General features: G+C 41.4%; 2 protein-coding genes across 2 annotated transcripts in view; both read right to left on the bottom strand.

The window, feature by feature from the left end:
- The window catches only part of LOC120034753 (probable E3 ubiquitin-protein ligase HERC6), a 39,650-nt gene extending 31,999 nt beyond the window's left edge, over positions 1–7,651 (bottom strand). Inside the window, 13 exon segments of the mRNA XM_038981358.1 lie at positions 1,339–1,524; positions 1,676–1,781; positions 1,879–1,938; positions 3,244–3,362; positions 3,442–3,518; positions 3,657–3,784; positions 3,984–4,114; positions 4,306–4,397; positions 4,606–4,643; positions 4,645–4,813; positions 6,691–6,761; positions 6,895–7,009; positions 7,418–7,651. Of these exon segments, the coding sequence (XP_038837286.1) occupies positions 1,339–1,524; positions 1,676–1,781; positions 1,879–1,938; positions 3,244–3,362; positions 3,442–3,518; positions 3,657–3,784; positions 3,984–4,114; positions 4,306–4,397; positions 4,606–4,643; positions 4,645–4,813; positions 6,691–6,761; positions 6,895–7,009; positions 7,418–7,646 (1,521 nt within the window). The 5' untranslated portion in view covers positions 7,647–7,651.
- Positions 7,652–8,913: 1,262 nt separating this feature from the next.
- LOC120034947 (probable E3 ubiquitin-protein ligase HERC6) lies at positions 8,914–19,117 on the bottom strand. The gene is made up of 23 exons (XM_038981659.1): positions 18,864–19,117; positions 18,202–18,358; positions 17,972–18,054; positions 17,521–17,748; positions 17,273–17,364; positions 16,409–16,536; positions 16,139–16,296; positions 15,913–15,962; positions 15,700–15,791; positions 15,453–15,512; positions 15,243–15,345; positions 14,927–15,110; positions 14,589–14,740; positions 14,293–14,415; positions 14,020–14,118; positions 13,504–13,683; positions 11,905–12,045; positions 11,333–11,499; positions 11,162–11,231; positions 11,003–11,073; positions 10,430–10,613; positions 10,023–10,125; positions 8,914–9,634 (listed from the first exon to the last, which is right to left on the bottom strand). The coding sequence occupies exons 1-23, from the start codon at positions 19,081–19,083 to the stop codon at positions 9,423–9,425; spliced, it is 3,057 nt and encodes a 1,018-aa protein (XP_038837587.1). The 5' UTR covers positions 19,084–19,117; the 3' UTR covers positions 8,914–9,422.
- Positions 19,118–19,406: the final 289 nt, after the last annotated feature.

Raw genomic sequence — 19,406 nt, forward strand, 5'->3', positions numbered from 1 at the left:
GATTGTTATTTTTGGCTATCCCTGAGAGTGAATGTCATTCCAGGTCATTTGTTCAACCTCTTAATGATTGGACCCTATTTTCAATTTTCGCCTAAAAAGACATACCCAAATCTAACTGCCTGTAGCTCAGGACCTGAAGCAAGGATATGCATATTCTTGATACCATTTGAAAGGAAACACTGAGGTTGGTGGAAATGTGAAATTAATGTAGGACAATATAACACATTAGATCTGGTAAAAGATAATAAAGAAAAAAACATGGGTTTTCGTTTTTTGGTTGTTGTTGTTCCATCATGATGCGATTTTTTAAAGGTTGATCAAAAGAGTCATTTTTTACAGTGTAGTTTAAAAAAATGCAGGTACTTACTTTGATCTGATCAAATGCATACATCCACACTGTACATTTGGCTTCAGTGTCCAGGATACAGGGGTAGTCCTTCAGGAGGCAGAATATGTTATCCTAAAGTGCAAAATGTAAAGGGATTTTACACTCAAAATACAACCTAGTGTAATTTCCCAGTTTTCAATATATATATATTGTTTACGTAGGCATTTGTTATGCTAAAATACAAATATGTTTCTAGTGATTGGAAAATTACATAAATACCTTATAACGTTTTATTTTGCTCAATATCATCTCACTTTCAATCCAATATGTGTCATCCTCTCCTGAGATATCCCAGACCAGCTCTGTCAGTTCTGAATTTAAGTCTAGTACCTGAGTTTGGAGAGAGGTGAAAATGCTAAGTAGACATTATGCATCATTTGCAGGACCTGAAATAAAACATTGCATGGTTTTTCATTAAATGATTGTTGCAGAAATGTGTATGAAATGCACTGTATTGTACAAACCAGCTTAGACTGAAAGAGAGAACTGATTTTGTTGACATGGAAAGTGTCAACTGTGATTCTTCTGCGTCTCTTGCTGTTCACCTACATGCAAGAGAGAATATTAATATGCAGTGCAGTGAACATTTAAAATGATTTGGGGCCATGAGCAATATTTGAAATGATCAAATAATACCCACATCATAAAGCCTTTGCAGAAGCCCAAAAGTCTTCTTTAATGATTTTCCATGATCACATCGTTTGACTGCCATCTGCTGAAGGTACTCTGCTGACAATGAGTGGAATGCTTTCACCACGGTTCGGAAGAAGGAATCTGACAGTGTCGACCATAGGCCCTCTGTTGGAATTAGCCTGGAGTTTAGTTGATACAAGAGCACACAGATGACCTCATGTATCTAAAAAAAGAGAATAGAACAGAAGAGAATAGAATAGAAGAGAATAAAATAAAAGACAAGACGTGTATTGATGGATGGTGACTTTACCAATGACCTGGAGCTTGTCTGGGTTCAGTCTGAGAACAGTAGCCACAAAGGCCTCAGTAATGTCTATGCCACGTTGTTGTTTTAGGAGAACCCTCAAGAGCTCAGGGATGATGAGGTACACCCTCAGACCCTCCACACCAATGGGATCGTTACTCAGGGAGGGAAGGAGTATGCGATGGACGACATTTTTAACCTAGAACCATGACAGGATTGCTTGTGGGTCACAACTAAATGGCTTATCGTGGCTTACAGTATCAATGACTGGTCAAATTGAATATCAAGGACAACAAACAGAAGTATTGAAAATAAGTATCTGATCATAAAGATAATATATGAAATGATACCTCAGCCAGAACTTTGTCCTTTTCTGCAAGCTTTTGAAAAGCCATTCGGGCGGATGACAAGTCCAGGCCAGAGTGCTTCAGTGAGGTTTGGTAATGTTTGTCACAACTAGAGTAATAAGACCAAGAAATACTATTAAATATGCAACAATAAAAAGTATTCAATAATGTGATAAAACATTCATGGATAGGCAGTGAGTTCTTACCTTTTGTCCAGGAAGCTCCCATTTAAACATGATGCAGAAGAGAATGTTTCTGTGATTTCCCTGAAAATAAATGTGAAGAATCTTATAGTTCCGTGTATGTAACTTCCTGAGACCTTCATATTTTCAGTAGTTGTTTTGTGTCACTGACTCATGTATGTTTGTGTTGCCTTGTCCACTTATCAACCATCATGAGTTGTTTATTTGTATTGAGCTTGGGGACAAGGTTTATTTGTATCATACACTATATATACAAAAGTATGAGGAAACTCCTTCAAATTAGTGGATTTGGCTATTTCACCCACACTGGTTGCTGACAGGTGTATAAAATCGAGCACAGCCATGTAATCTCCATAGACAAACACTGGCAGTAGAATGGCCTTACTGAAGAGCTCAGTGACTTTCAACGTTTCACTGTCAGAGGATGCCACCTTTCCAACAAGTCAGTTCGTCAAATTTCTGCCCTACTAGAGCTTCCACGGTCAACTGTAAACGCTGTTATTGTGAAGTGGAAACGTCTAGGAGCAACAACGGCTCAGCCACAAAGTGGTAGGCCACACAAGCTCACAGAATGGGACCGCTGAGTGCTGAAGCGCGTAAAAAAAATTTTTTATCTTGGTTGCAACACTCACTACCGAGTTCCAAACCGCCTCTGGAAGCAACATCAGCACAAGAAGTGTTCGTCGGGAGCTTCATGAAATGGGTTTCCATGGCAGAGCAGCCGCACACCATGTGCAATGCCAAGCATCGGCTGGAGTGGTGTAAAGCTCACCGCCAACGGACTCTGGAGCAGTGGAAACGCGCTTTCTGGAGTGATGAATCACACGGATGCCAGGAGAACACTACTTGCCCGAATGCATAGTGCCAACTGTGGTTCGGGCTAGTCCTCTTAGTTCCAGTAAAGGGAAATCTTAACGCTACAGCATACAATTCTAGACGATTCTGTGCTTCCAACTTTGTGGCAACAATTTGGGGAAGGCCCTTTCCTGTTTCAGCATGACAATGCCCCCGTGCACAAAGCGAGGTCCATAAAGAAATGGTTTGTTGAGATCAGTGTGTAAAAACTTGTCTGGCCTGCACAGAGCCCTGACCTCAACCCCATCGAATAACTTTGGGATGAATTGGAATGCCGACTGCGAGCCATGCCTATTCGCCCAACATCAGTAACCGAACTCACTAATGCTCTTGTGGCTGAAGGAAGCAAGTCCCCGAAGCAATGCTCCAACATCTAGTGGAAAGCCTTCCCAGAAGAGTGGAGGCTGTTGTAGCAGTAAAGGGGGTACCAACTCCATATTAATGCCCGTGATTTTGAAATGAGATGTTCGACGAGCAGGTGTCCACATACTTTTGGTCATGTAGGGTACTTACTTCTGTATTTTCTCCCATGATGTTGAGTCACATTGCAAGATCCATCTGTCAATGATGTCATTGTCTAATGTTTGAGTCATTTTTTCAACACGGGAGTCATTCAACCCTTTTCCTGATTCCTGTAATAACAATTTGACGCACTGTATTAAAAGAATGTTAAAGGGCTAACTCAGAACAAACTAACCGTAAACGCAATACCTTAGCGGAGCTGCACAAGGCAAAAGAATGGTTTCCTCCAGCAAAGGTTTGTTCAATTTGCAGGTCATCAATGTGGTCTGAAAGTTACCCAAAACAGTCACGATGTTATAAACCTTTAATTTTATCATTTCATAGAGACCAACATTTCTGCCTAAGTACTGTATTGAGTTTGAAATAGGTCACGTTATGCAGAGGAAAATAAATGATTTAACTGCCCTGTGGTAGCTGTACTGGCAGAGGCACAGACTGATCCATCTTGACTCCATTTCCCAGCTGCCCTTGCTCTCCATGCCCAAATGAGTAGATCTTTTTGAAGGAGCCCGCGAACGCCAATGTGTGGTTTCTGACTTGACAAACAGGATTGTAGGTAAAGGAAAAATCACAAATCAACTGTGATCCCTAAGAATGGATATATCCAAGAATACACCCAGTGACACTCCAAGATTGATCTTACCATCCAAGATACATAGTCAGACAAAGATCAATGGATGTATGATTGTACAGAGATTCACATGACTTATATCAATCTAGTAACTACATACCTTCCACAGGCTATCTGGGTCACCTTTGCCCCCCAGAGTTCGGCCACCAGTCGAGGTCGTAGTTCATTTCTGAGAGAGTTGTGTCCAAGCTGTCCATATCGACCCGAGCCAAATGTGAACACTAAACCTCCCTAGAACAAAACCCATTCACACAGTTATCATGATGATGTGTTCGGCTCCTGTTGTTGATATGAATGTTTCTACTGTATGTGATGGCAACCAGCAAGACATCATTGGTCCAAACATTCTTTAGATCTTAATGGTACTGGGAGAACAAACATAGTATCAGTTGGAAATATTGTTGTGTAAAAAACGTCAGAACCTTTGTCAGAACAACAGTATGCTCCACTCCACAGGAAATAGCAATGGTCTTCTTTAGATTCAGGCAATCAACAGGAGCTGGAGCAGGTCTGTCTGTAGAAAATAGATTTCACCGATTTCTTTTCTATTTTTTTACCCCTTGTCTTTTTTTTCTTTTTTTGACTAAATAATGATTTGACATTAAATTATTAGATCTACTCATACCGTCTGCTTCAAACATATCAAACGTACTACTTTTCTTTAAAAGATACCAACTATTAATGAAAATACATTAGCAAACTAATATTTGTGTATACAGTACCTATTGTGTCCCCCAGTCCCAGCTGCCCGGCGCTGTTCGACGGCTCCAGAGTGGGTCAGGGCGAAGCTGTGGTCTCCCCCAGCGGTGATCTGAGCCAGGGGGATCCCTGACAGAGACTTGACAGGCTGGGGAGACGAGGTGCTGGGCTCTCCCTTCCCCAAACCCAGCTGTCCTCTGGAGTTCTGGCCCCACGTGAACACTTTACCATCTAAAGTAAGGTATGTGATAAATGTAGTTTTATTTTAAATGTCTATTGTGAACCTTCTCAAACTGATTTAGTTTTTTTTCACCCTTTATTTCTGCACTATGAACTTTCAGGCATGTCCCAATAAAACATACACTGCTCAAAAAAATAAAGGGAACACTTAAACAACACAATGTAACTCCAAGTCAATCACACTTCTGTGAAATCAAACTGTCCACTTAGGAAGCAACACTGATTGACAATAAATTTCACATGCTGTTGTGCAAATGGAATAGACAAAAGGTGGAAATTATAGGCAATTAGCAAGACACCCCCAAAAAAGGAGTGATTCTGCAGGTGGTGACCACAGACCACTTCTCAGTTCCTATGCTTCCTGGCTGATGTTTTGGTCACTTTTGAATGCTGGCGGTGCTCTCACTCTAGTGGTAGCATGAGACGGAGTCTACAACCCACACAAGTGGCTCAGGTAGTGCAGTTCATCCAGGATGGCACATCAATGCGAGCTGTGGCAAAAAGGTTTGCTGTGTCTGTCAGCGTAGTGTCCAGAGCATGGAGGCGCTACCAGGAGACAGGCCAGTACATCAGGAGACGTGGAGGAGGCCGTAGGAGGGCAACAACCCAGCAGCAGGACCGCTACCTCCGCCTTTGTGCAAGGAGGTGCACTGCCAGAGCCCTGCAAAATGACCTCCAGCAGGCCACAAATGTGCATGTGTCAGCATATGGTCTCACAAGGGGTCTGAGGATCTCATCTCGGTACCTATTGGCAGTCAGGCTACGTCTGGCGAGCACATGGAGGGCTGTGCGGCCCCACAAAGAAACTCCACCCCACACCATGACTGACCCATCGCCAAACCGGTCATGCTGGAGGATGTTGCAGGCAGCAGAACGTTCTCCACGCGCGTCTCCAGACTCTGTCACATGTGCTCATGTGCTCAGTGTGAACCTGCTTTCATCTGTGAAGAGCACAGGGCGCCAGTGGCGAATTTGCCAATCTTGGTGTTCTCTGGCAAATGCCAAACGTCCTGCACGGTGTTGGGCTGTAAGCACAACCCCCACCTGTGGACGTCGGGCCCTCATACCACCCTCATGGAGTCTGTGTCTGACCGTTTGAGCAGACACATGCACATTTGTGGCCTGCTGGAGGTCATTTTGCAGGGCTCTGGCAGTGCACCTCCTTGCACAAAGGCGGAGGTAGCGGTCGTGCTGCTGGGTTGTTGCCCTCCTACGTCCTCCTCCACGTCTCCTGATGTACTGGCCTGTCTCCTGGTAGCGCCTCCATGCTCTGGACACTACACTGACAGACACAGCAAACCTTTTTGCCACAGCTCGCATTGATGTGCCATCCTGGATGAACTGCACTACCTGAGCCACTTGTGTGGGTTGTAGACTCCGTCTCATGCTACCACTAGAGTGAGAGCACCGCCAGCAGTCAAAAGTGACCAAAACATCAGCCAGGAAGCATAGGAACTGAGAAGTGGTCTGTGGTCACCACCTGCAGAATCACTCCTTTTTTGGGGGTGTCTTGCTAATTGCCTATAATTTCCACCTTTTGTCTATTCCATTTGCACAACAGCATGTGAAATGTATTGTCAATCAGTGTTGCTTCCTAAGTGGACAGTTTGATTTCACAGAAGTGTGATTGACTTGGAGTTACATTGTGTTGTTTAAGTGTTCCCTTTATTTTTTTGAGCAGTGTATTATTTTAGCATTAAAGCCTCAGTTTATTTTTTTATTCTTTTGACAGTGTGCCGGTCTCCATCTCCTCCAGTATCTATGTACTAGAGTTAGAGACTATTTGGTATAAAGGACATTCAAAGAGCACAGATAGCCTCCTATCATATCCCGTCTCAAACTGAGTGATTTAGAATGTGATTGTTTACCTTGGGTTAGTGCAATGGAATGCTGGTCTCCACATGCAACTTGAATGACCTGATTCAAGTTACCCACTGGTCTGAGAAAACACAAGAGAAACAGACAGATCAAAAGGGACTATTTCAATATGTTCAGTTGCTAATATTGACAGATGAATCAAAACGTTGTGTGAGTAGGCCTAAATAGAGATGTGTCATTCTGTCCAGACCTACCTGGGATCATTGGAGGCAGAGGTAAGACAAAACACTCTGCCCTCCTCAGACAGTAAAACAACATGGGTATCTCCGCAACTCAGAGCCAGAATCTTCTCCCTGTACTCCACACCCTCTACACAAATAAAATAGAAATAAAATATATTAAAAAAGGTCCAATGCAGCCATTTTTATCTCAATATCAAATCATTTCTCGGTAACAATTAAGTACCTTACTCAATGGTTTCAATAAAAAAAATAAAAAACCTTCCTAGTAGAGAGCAATTTCTCAAACAAGAATTTGGCTAGGACTGTTTGGGAGTGGTCTGAGTAGGGATGGGAAAACTGAAAACTCTTTTGTTTCCAGGTAGAACGCCTTTGGGTTCTATGTAAAACCATTTCCACAAAGGGTTCTACATGGAACCCAAAAAGATTCTACCTGGAACCCAAAAGGGTTATCCTATGGGGCCAGCTGATGAACCCCTTTGGAACCCTTTTTTTCTTTGTATGGTGTTGCGGGAAAACATATAGGAAAGGTACTTACTCAGTTTCCATGTGACCCTTCTCCCATCTTTATACTCGTGCATCCTGCAAGCGAAGGACACTTTCCCATTACTTCTGATAAACGCGACCACTTTATTACCTGCGGACAGATGCGCAATTGGAGATTTCGTGAGTATGACATTTAGGCAACTATCCGTGTTCGCCTTTACCAAACCATTCGACTTTACTAAACCGAAGCCATCGCGGATGTTCTCTCCCCTCGAAAACATCTTCCCACGAAAAAACTTCTAAACGTATCAATAATCAGCTAATCTTGATGGTCAGTGTGGTCTTTCTGCGCCCAGTGAGTCAGTGCGTTCTGAAAGGGAAAGGGATGAACGCCACCATATGAAATAACAGCAAGGAACGAAAACGAAACTTGAGTTATTTTTCTACAAACAGAAACTTATGCCACAATGGGAATGGCCTGAGCAAACGGAACAGGCGCCAGGTAAAGTATTTCAATCAAACAAACACCCCAGTTAGCACATTTGGATCCTTGGAAGTTGTGGGGACATACGTTTTTTTGTTTTCCATTGGTTCTGGAGACGAAGCCATACATTTCCTGACAGTTAAAACTGAACATATTTTAAACATTCTGAGAGTGGAAGTAAAAATTTTGCCTGTTCTGGGGACTTACATTTTTAGGTTGAAAGGGAGGTTATTATATGGTTCCCTGTGAGTTAATTGGGGGTTTTATTACCATTGAGAACAGAAATTAAAGGTTATTTGATGGTAATTAAATGTCCTGATACTGTTTCAATAAGACTTTTAATAACTGCTAGTTTAGGTTAACTGTTTTGAACTCCAAGCACAATTGATTTGCTTAGGCATTAATCATGCAAACCATTTTTAAATGTTGCATGGTGTCAGTGAGATTCAAACCCATGATCTCTCTGCTCTCTAGCCATGGAATTAGTCCACTGCACCACTAGGATGGAGCATGCATGCCATGTTTTTTGAACTCATAGAAAGCTGTTCATTTAAGTCTATTCAAACAGACCCCATTTCAAAGGAAACAAGCACTCATTAAGATCAAGTGTGGCCAATTAGTGGGTGCAGCCAACACACCCGAACACGCATAACAAGATATAGAATTTTGTTTATGCTCGGAAAGGAATATGTTTTTAAATAACATTCTTCCAACATCCTTTGAATTATGTTTATGACAGTTTCCCTAATGTTCTGAGAATATTACTTTAAATAGAACATGAGAAACTGTAGAAAACGTTATGCTGAAGTCCTGAAATTCCCATGGAAGAACATTGTTCTCTGAACAATTTGAGAACATTCATTTAAATAGAACCCTGAGGAAACGTTATGGGAAAGTTGTATGCAAAACCATAGGACAACCACGCTCTCACCAAGCTCTAAGAAACATATGGTTCTAGGAACGTTATGTGCTAGCTGGGAAGGTTATGCACGTTGTTGGAGAAACCACACCACTGCATCAAAATGCTGACAGCAGTTCCCATTGATAAAAGAAAACACTTTGAGGTGAACTAATCATCTCTATTTATTAGATACATAAAGAATTAGTCCGTCAATAAAACAAGATACAGACATATATGTCAAAAGATGCAGACGTGTCCAGAAAAAAAGGATATACACATGTAGAATTACATCAAATGCCACACTATTGTAGAATTACATAAAATGCCACACTATATCAATAAAGAAAACATGCATAAATAAGTAGGCTCTTGAATGTATATTACTGAATAAAAAATTTATTTTTATATATCACTCAGAATTAGTAGACATTAAGTGAAGGAATGTTTTTTCTATAATAATGTAGGCCTACATATCCTAGATTTGCAATTCACATTTTCAATAGAAAAAGCCAAGGAAAAAGGCAACATTTAAAAGTTTTTAAAAAGTGGCAAATCTGAACCTAGAAGGCGGCTATAACCAAAATCCTAGGCTAAACTGAAGAGATATATTGACATGTAAGAAACATATTGAATGAAATTATGAACACAGCAGGAGCCTGTATATGGTGTCCATTACTCCTTCCAGAAGCCTCTGTTGTGGGCCACTGCCTCTTTGAGCCTGGCCAGCAGCATCTCCTTGGAGGGGTAGATGGGGAGCAGCAGTAGGAAGTGGCAGGTAAGGGATTCTGGGAAATGTAGTTCAGTAGAATTCTGCAGGACTGCTACCTTCATCTGGATCTTGTCCATGCCCAGGATGGGAGCGCGATCACAGCCCGTCAGGAACACTGAGAAGGAGGGGAGAGAGAGTGAAAGGTAGATGGAATGGGAAGAAACGTAGTGAATGTCATTGTGCGGCAGGTAGCCTAGTGATTAAGAGCGTTGGGCCAGTAATCGAAAGGTAGCTGGTTTGAATCCCTGAACCGACTAGGTGAAAAATATGTTGTTGTGCTTTGGAGTAAGGCACTTAACCCTAATTGCTCCTGTAAGTCGCTCTGGATAAGAGCGTCTGCTAAATTACTAAAATGTCAAATGTGTTCAGACACATTTTGTTTGTAAATGCTCTTGTAGAACAGGAAGTTCAAATATGCAGACAAAACCCTGAACCAGCATTATGAAAGACTGTATGGTTCCTCCAGTTTTACTCAACCGAGAGCAATTTAGTGCCATACTTACGGAGGAAAGCTTTCTTTTGGTCGTCTGTCAGTTCCTCAAAAGCCTCCCAGAATGTGACGATGTTGGGATGTCTGGCATGGTACTCTCCATCATACACAGTGTTCTGGACATACAAACCAAACAAATGGCAGCAATAATTAAACAATATTAAACTCACACGTCATTTAAACGATTCACCACTCAAAGTCACACAGTATGTCACAAAGCACCATGTATAGCTAGGCAATGTATTACACATTATCTCCTAGTCCCAGTCCTAACTTGAGATACGTACCCATAACTTGAACATCAAAGCAAATCCCCCATTGATATAAATGCATCAACACTGACTGATTTATGCCCTAATTTCTCAAGTCAGTACCCAGCCCCATACTGAGTACCGTAATGAATGATGGTTGTATATAGACCTGTTTGAGCGTGTCCCAGTCGTAGTCCTCTTTCCCCACCATGACTCCCCTGAGCTCCTCAGGCTGGAACAACTCCACCACGTCCCTGTCACACACCTTGAAGAAGCCTCTCCTGAACTCTTCAAATACCTTCTCCGCTGATTGGTTGAAGGCAAGGTTCACGTAGGCATCAACAAACTGCTTCCTGTCAAAATAATGAATGGTATTTTAATATTTTTAAAAACAGAAAACAGAACAAGCAGAAAGCCTGCTTGTTGTAATTTCTAACTTCTAAAATTTCCACCTTGTATTATGCATTACAGACAATAGACCGTAATGTGAGCCAGTTTGCTACAGCAGGAAAATAATCCTGCAGCAACAGGAAATGTGAATTATTATGTGGATTATAATTAATTAACATTTTTGTAGGGGTTGATACATTTTTTGTAAGGGAAAATCAAGTCTGAAGCCTTTTTAAACCTCAAATATATTCTACACTTTTAAAATGTCCTGTATTGCAGGAAAGTTCTCCTGCAACAGGGGGATCATATTAAGATCTTACATCTGTAGGGGTAAAAGTTGCTATAGCCTTACTTGTTAAAACTTGTGACTGATTTTCCTGTTTCTTTGGGATCAAGCTCCACCTTCAGGTCATCCCAGATCACCTGATGAAAATACACAGTTTTACCACTATTCACATACTGTATCTTGGGATATTTCACAGCTCAAGTTTGAATACAATATTATACATACGGTGAAGGTCATGTCCAGGTTTTCTTCAACATCATCATCAGTGTAGTCCTCCAAGAGGTACCGCAAACTCCTTCAATTACAATGAAAATAAATTAATGTTGAAACATTTTAATCAATTTCTAAGGGATACTAATTCAAAGCTAAAATGTACATTCTAAAATACAAACGTACCCTCCCACAACAGGGTCAAACTCTCTCAGGTCCTCCAGTGAGGGCTTGACCCCCACCATCTTCTTGAACAGGGCCAGAGGGAAGGGCAGGTATACAATATTGTGGTTGTACAGGGCCATGCCACACAAGACACCAAACAGGAAGTAGCTCTTCTCCTCCACTCTGGGCTGGTAGTAAGGGTAGGGGGCACATGAGTCAAGGCAGAGATCAAGAATAAACAAGAGCAGGCACCATTCTTCTTAAAATAACTTTTATCTCCTTTGTTGTATTATGTTGTCTGTATACTGCAATTCAGCTTTTAGCTGTGAATTATAAAACTTTGGTACATCAGGGGGAGAGTAGGGAGTGATGGTTATTATACTTGTAAACACTGCTATATTGATTGATACAGTGTAGACAGTGGCACTACTGTAATGGTTGAATCTCTTTTTTTCTGCTATTAACTGACTAAATGTATTTAGGTAATTTTTTGAATAATCTAACATTTCTTACTCACCAATTTGAATTTGCTTGAGAGTGCAGTGATTTATTCTACAGTAATGACATCGTAATTCCCTAATTCTAGTTGTTACCTTGGCAGGGAACCAGACCAGTGTCTTGGTGTCGTTGTACATGAACATCTCAGACTCTGATGCCAACAGCTCTTTAAACACATGGAGGAAAAAGTCCCTTATGTTGACGAGCGACAGCTTCATGTCCTCCACAAACTGAACCTGAGGGATAAAGCATCAGAAGAGCGTTTAGGTTGAGTTCTTTTTTATTTTATTTTTATTTCACCTTCATTTAACCAGTTAGGCTAGTTGAGAACAAGTTCTGCGACCTGGCCAAGATAAAGCATAGCAATTCGACACATACAACAACACAGAGTTACACATGGAGTAAAACAAACATACAGTCAATAATACAGTAGAAAAATAAGTCTATATACAATGTGAGCAAATGAGGTGAGATAAGGGAGGTAAAGGCAATAAATAGGCCATGGTGGCGAAGTAAATACAATATAGCAAGTAAAACACTGGAATGGTAGATTTGCAGTAGATGAATCTGCAAAGTAGAAATACTGGGGTGCAAAGGAGCTAAATAAATAAATAAATACAGTAGGGGAAGAGGTAGTTGTTTGGGCTATTTATAGATGGGCTATGTACAGGTGCAGTGATCTGTGAGCTTCTCTGACAGCTGGTGCTTAAAGCTAGTGAGGGAGATAAGTGTTTCCAGTTTCAGAGATTTTTGTAGTTCTTTCCAGTCATTGGCAGCAGAGAACTGAAAGGAGAGGCGGCCAAAGGAGGAATTGGCTTTGGGGGTGACCAGTGAGATATACCTGCTGGAGCGCGTGCTACGGGTGGGAGCTGCTATGGTGACCAGCGAGCTGAGATAAGGGGGGACTTTACCTAGCAGGGTCTTGTAGATGACCTGGAGCCAGTGGGTTTGGCGACGAGTATGAAGCGAGGGCCAGCCAACGAGAGCGTACAGGTCACAGTGGTGGGTAGTATATGGGGCTTTGGTGACAAAACAGATGGCACTGTGATAGACTGCATCCAATTTGTTGAGTAGTGTGTTGGAGGCTATTTTGTAAATGACATCGCCGAAGTCGAGGATCGGTAGGATGGTCAGTTTTACGAGGGTATGTTTGGCAGCATGAGTGAAGGATGCTTTGTTGCGAAATAGGAAGCCAATTCTAGATTTAACTTTGGATTGGAGATGTTTAATGTGAGTCTGGAAGGAGAGTTTACAGTCTAACCAGACACCTAGGTATTTGTAGTTGTCCACATATTCTAAGTCAGAACCATCCAGAGTAGTGATGCTGGACGGGCGGGCAGGTGCAGGCAGCGATCGGTTGAAGAGCATGCATTTGGTTTTACTTGCATTTAAGAGCAGTTGGAGGCCACGGAAGGAGAGTTGTATGGCATTGAAGCTCATCTGGAGGGTTGTTAACACAGTGTCCAAAGAAGGGCCAGAAGTATACAGAATGGTGTCGTCTGCGTACAGGTGGATCAGAGACTCACCAGCAGCAATAGCGACATCATTGATGTATAAAGAGAAGAGAGTCGGCCCAAGAATTGAACCCTGTGCCACCCCCATAGAGACTCCCTAACATTGTTAGTTCTAACATCATCTTGTGAAAAGCTTTTAACAACATTTGTCCTTCCTAATTCAGGTTGTCATAATTTTACCACAAGTTCTCTCTGGAAGTAGTCATGATCTGCAGCACCCAGTTGTCTGAAGGTGTCTTCGATGAGTGACGGGCGCCTTAAGGTCAACTGGAAGACTGGGGCAGGGGGAGATTCTGGGTTGTCTCGGAACATTCCAGAAGGACACATCACTGTCAGCAAGTGGGTGAATTGGTGAACCACCTGCAATATATAAATATACACTAGTTTTAAAAAAAATGTATGTCACGTGCACAAGTACAGTGAAAGAACTTTCCTGCTTGCATTTTCCCAACAATGCAATAATCAATATCAGTAGTACTATATATACACATTTTTAAGTTAAGTAGAACATAAACACACAAGAAATTGAAATAAGAACACGAGAAAGTAAGTAAGCTATATACAGGGTCAGCTCCAGGGTCTATTTAGAGTGATATACAGACTGGTCTTTGGAAACCACTGGGTCGGCTATGGTATACTTGAAAACAAATATTCAATAAAAGGATATAAAGAAGCCAGTGGAATAATACAGTATACCTTTGTAAAATGTGCAAAAATGTTGAAAATCGCCATCTTGGAGATCAGATTCAACACAAATGGGTAACGGCAAAAGATGACTGGTGTCACCTCTGTGTCCTAGAAGTGACACAAAAGAAAAATGAAAGTGCATCTCAATAGTCTACATGGGTTCAATCTCGTTGTCTCATTCCATCAATCTGCACTGAAAGAACTGGACAAGTGAAACCAGATTCCACCACTTTATCATTCTAACATTTTAGTAATTTACAGATGATTTGGTTATTTTATTACCTCCCTTGTTGACCAAAAATGCCAAAGCTTCACATCCTCCAATAGAATAACACTACCGTTGATCTCTTCCACATAAAAGGTACTGGCTGGAAGTTCCTGGGTTCTTCCGGCCCTTTTGTTTGCCTTTGACATAAGATAATGTCAGCATCAAAATAGATTTGCACATGTCCCTTGCACATGAGGAAGTGAACAGTTCACAATATGAAGTTTGTTAGGGCATGATCAACTATACTGACAGACAGCACCTACAGAAAATGGTCAGGAGGATTATAAAAATGATTGACACAAACACTGACTCTGTGGAGGTACTTGAGGGCTTCCAGCAGGAATTTGACTCCGGGGTTGTGGGTAGCCAGAAGACCGTTCATCAGTATGAATGACAGGGCATTCTTCCACATCAGAATGTGCTTAGTCATGATGTTTGTCTCCATTGAGGACCACCACTCTTCTATAAGATGGTACAAGAATACAAGTCCCAAATATGTAAATTATATTGCCTGTGCAAAAAAAATAAGATCTTATAATATATGGTAATGTGTCACAGTGTCAGCTATGCTTCTATTATAATACAATTCTGCAAAAAGATACTGATGCCAAATTTGCTGATAAACTGAAAAGGTCAGATGTTATTTACTTAAAATTTTCATGGGCGTTTCATTCAGATCCTCATCGATAACTATTGCTAAAGCCATGACCATGTTCATGACATTCTGGTCATCGTGGAGAAGAGGGATTGTGGGTACTATCATAAAGATCTCTGGTGACTTGATGACAGCTGCTGAACAGCGAAGAGTGTCCACCAGTGGCAATATATTTACCTGTATGGAGAATATATATAGACATGAAGAGAGTTACATTATGCTGTCATGATCCTCCATTCAAAATATATATTGATATTTAATATATTGTTGATATTTGTTTAAGTCTTTGAAGAGTGAGTTAATCTTAGCTGATTTCCTGATCCATGGGATGTTGAAGAGCTGATCAAAAGCCTGGCTAGCAGCCTCTAGGTCCACTCTCAAAGCTCCTACAGCTTTAGTTGATGGAGACTCACTGGTAGAGGGAATAGCATGGGTATAGTATTATCATTGACACAACATACTGTACACACACAGTGTTCATTATAAACTATCCAAACCTTCCATTTTAAAATCGCTTACCTGGCTTTGGTGAAACTGGCCACAAGACTTGAACTTGTTGAGAACATCAAGGATATTTCTCTGTTGGAACAAATTTGGACACATTTTATGTTTCAGTACAATTATACTATAAGAAATACAACTTTAAAAAAAATAGTTTTTTTAAATTTCATTTTGAGTTTGCTAGAAAAAATGTTTTAAACTAACAAAGAACCTTTGTCTACGGTTGATTGTATGTTTTAATATTCAATGTAAATAATAAATTAACCTTTGAGCCTCTGCATTTCCTTGCTTCATCGTCAGCCATTTTTGCAGCTTGGCTTCATCTAACCTCCCGATTGGCTGTTCTCTTTCAGAACTCTACAAAGGCAGATAAAGCAATATAATGAATTAAAATATCTCAAACATGAATTAGCTGCTTGATAAATTTAGAATGTTCCTGACTCCCTATTATTGAGGTATAAAAGGTCAGAAACATCACCTCAGCGGTGTAAATGAAGTTTGAATTCCATCCCACTGATATCTTCATGTCTGGTAAAAAAAGAAAAGAAGAGGTTGTAGGGACATCAAGTCTCGTTATGTATGTGTTCTAATTCAGTCACCCAAACACTACAGAGTCAGTATGTAGCTGCATTATATAATTTAATAGAATCAAATACAAAATAGAATAGAAGACAAGACAATTAAATAGACATTGTATCTGGTACCGTTGAGTACGACTGTCTCTGCCCCACCAGAAGCCCCTTTCAGCAGCACTGAGGTGGGTCGCAAGCAGCCCTCTGTGTTGCCAGTCCCAAGCTGACCTTTGACCCCACTGCCAAAGGCCCAGAGTTGACCTGAGGACCCCAGCACCAGGGTGTGATGGCTGGCAGAGTTACAGTAAGACAAAAACACAGTCAGACTGAGAATGTTCAAGGTTGGTTTCCTATCTGTTTATTATATGTGTGTATAAGTAGCATTATGCTGTTGGTCATTACCTGCCACATGCTATCTGTGAGACCAGTCCATCCATACTCTCTACCAGTTTGGGTAGGAGTTCGTTAGCTGATGCGTTGTGCCCAAGCTGGCCTCGGCTTCCCTCCCCAAAGGTGAACACCTGTCCACCCTAAAGACCACAAAGAACCAGAACCAGTTGTTACATGTCAAGTCCCAGAGTTGTTCCTGGTCTGGTCAGGTCAGGGCCCTAATCACTTCTTAAAGAGACAGTATAATAGTATTGAAGGGTCGACACTGGAATGACCTTTACTCTGGTAGCTCTGAGGCTCGATCTATATTAACAGCCATAATCAGGACATATTCTGTATAACCTGTGACTTTCTATTCTGTAATAAACTGTAACTTCTCATTTAGTATGAGACTGTATTCATGCACTCAGATAACAACTTGTATGGTTCATTGTGTATCCAGACACTTGATCGTTTGTTTTTCACCTCTGTTCAAGGTAATTTTGTATAACTGGCTTTATTTACTAATATGTGATGAATTGTATCTTCCAGAGGATGCTGACTTTGTGTGCAGAACTATCTCCCAGTGGGCCCACTGTTTAGGACATTAAATACTTTTTATGAACTTAATGAACTGCTGTCGGATTTGTCTCCTTTCACACCAACTTCTCCCTTGGAGCCTTCAGTAAAAAGACAGTAATAGTATGATACCTTGGTGAGAACAACAGAATGTGCCTCTCCACAGTAATAGTATGATACCTTGGTGAGAACAGCAGTGTCCCTCTCCACAGTAATAGTATGATACCTTGGTGAGAACAGCAGTGTCCCTCTCCACAGTAATAGTATGATACCTTGGTGAGAACAGCAGTGTCCCTCTCCACAGTAATAGTATGATACCTTGGTGAGAACAGCAGAATGCGCCTCTCCACAGCTGATGAAGGAAACCCCCAAGACTCTGAGAGCAGGCACAGCACAGATGTTGAACCGGCCTGGCAGGGGGAACAAGCATCATACAAGCATCATGCAATGTTCCCACTCATTGTAATACATCTGTAAAATGACTTAGTAGTTATAACAAAGGAATCCAAGTTCAAATTAACTTTTTATACAAGTAGCGTACGAAGTGAGGTAGAGTGCCGTAGTACCTTTCTCATCCACACGGTTGAGTCCCAGCTGCCCAGCCCTGTTCGCCCCACAGCAGTAGACCAGGCCTGGGAGGGTGAGGGCCAGAGTGTGGGTTCCTCCGGCTGCTACCTGGGTCACTGGCACTCCAGTGAGGGAGAGCACCAGGGAAGGTATGGGCTGCAGATGGACTCCCTTCCCCAGGCCCAGCTGTCCATGACTGTTCAGACCCCATGAGAACACCTGTCCTCCTGTAGAAGACAAAGAAATTACATATTCCATTACATCACAACAATTCCAGAGTTACATTCTTTCCTAACCAATTGTGTAAATATCATCTCACTGCTGAATAACCCTTTTAGGTTCAAGACAGCATATTTTTTCTAAGTGTAGTCTAACTGATGCATGTGGTTATCATAGTTTAGATGGAATGTAGTCTGTGTGAGATACATCAGTAGGTACAGTATGTTATACCTTTAGTCAGGGCCAAAGAATGGGAATTTCCACAAGCAACCTGTATCACTGTTATCGGCAAGGGCGAAGGTATTGGAACTGGTCTGTGAGAAAAAAGAAGACATGTAGTACATATTGTCTTTGTTAGTGATCAGTGGAATCGAAGAGAGCTCTCATTACTTGACAATGTAAATCATGGATGATATTTCACTATCAAGATCTATTTCAAGTTGAAGTTGAGGTTTCCTTGCCTTGGCCTGGGGACTTTGGAGACAGTAGTAAGGGCGATGCCCAGCTGTCCCTCACCCCCTGCCCCCCAGGAGTAGACCTGTCCTGACGCGCACACAGCTACAGAGTGGTCCTGACCACAAGCCACAGAGACCACTGCCCCCAGACCCTCCACTGGGGCTGAAACGGGTAGAACACAGTTTGATTTGGAAGTCCCATGTCTTGGAAAGGGTTAAATACCATTACATTTGGATTCCCTGGTGCCACTAGGCCAGTTTAACACCCTGATGATAAATGAGTTCACCGAGGTGTGCAATTGTTTTGATTGACTTTAATAATTTGTTTATGATGCCTGTGAACATAGCAACAGTTCACCTTCGTTCCTCTGATTTGGATGGAGAAACGAAACTGAAACGAAACTGTGAGCCGATGTTGTAGTTTTATTGAGGGATAGCGTACCAATTTCTGAAAGTTGTGGTAAAGTTCACTAGGCTAAATATTGGCTACTACACATTTTAATATAATCTGTAATTATGAACAATATAGTTTACAGAAAATGTTACCATAATGATAAAGAATAAAATAATTCAGAAGCAAGCATCCTTTTAGCAGCGCTTTAATCTGAACTAGCCTACATAGCGATCCTTGCACCCAAATAGTCAGATATAATTAAATGATCTATTACCTGGTAGTTTTGAATCTCTTTTCGTCTGTCTACCAAGTTGTCCCTTTGAGTTGCGCCCGCATGATAGGATCCTGCCATCTACCGTGAGAAATAAAGTGTGTTGCTCCCCACAAACTATTTCTGTGACTTTATCAGAGAATATATTCCCTGCTATCGGAACAGACACATTCTCAAAGTTTAGACCAAACTGTCCACTCGAACCGTCTCCCCAGCAGAACATGATGATGTGATGATTGACTGATGACTAAAGTGTAGTCCACATAGGTTGGCTATATTGGGCTCTACGTGTGTGTGTGTGTGTGTGTGTGAGAGAGAGAGTGAGCTACTAGTTACCACATCCATAAAGTCATAATTGTGTCTAAACCCCAACTATTTCTACAATTTATATTCTTAAGATCTGACTTTAAACCTTTCCCTAACCTTATCCTCATACCTAACCATAACCTTAAATTAAGACCAAAAAGCTATTTTCTGTTTTCATTCATTTTAGCCAATGACTTTGTGGCTGTGGTAACTAGTGACAACCGGGTGGGAGGGAGGCGT

This window comes from Salvelinus namaycush, chromosome 42, assembly GCF_016432855.1.
Source record: "Salvelinus namaycush isolate Seneca chromosome 42, SaNama_1.0, whole genome shotgun sequence".
NCBI lineage: Eukaryota > Metazoa > Chordata > Actinopteri > Salmoniformes > Salmonidae > Salvelinus > Salvelinus namaycush.

Excerpts from the sequence above, each read along its gene's own strand:
- LOC120034947 (XM_038981659.1), bottom strand. The coding sequence starts at position 19,083 with ATGTTCTGCTGGGGAGACGGTTCGAGTGGACAGTTTGGTCTAAACTTT. Across the intron at positions 13,684-14,019 it reads TTTTTGCACATTTTACAAAG|GTGGTTCACCAATTCACCCA; the intron begins GTATACTGTATT and ends TATATATTGCAG. Across the intron at positions 12,046-13,503 it reads ACTTCCAGAGAGAACTTGTG|GTTCAGTTTGTGGAGGACAT; the intron begins GTAAAATTATGA and ends TTTATCCCTCAG.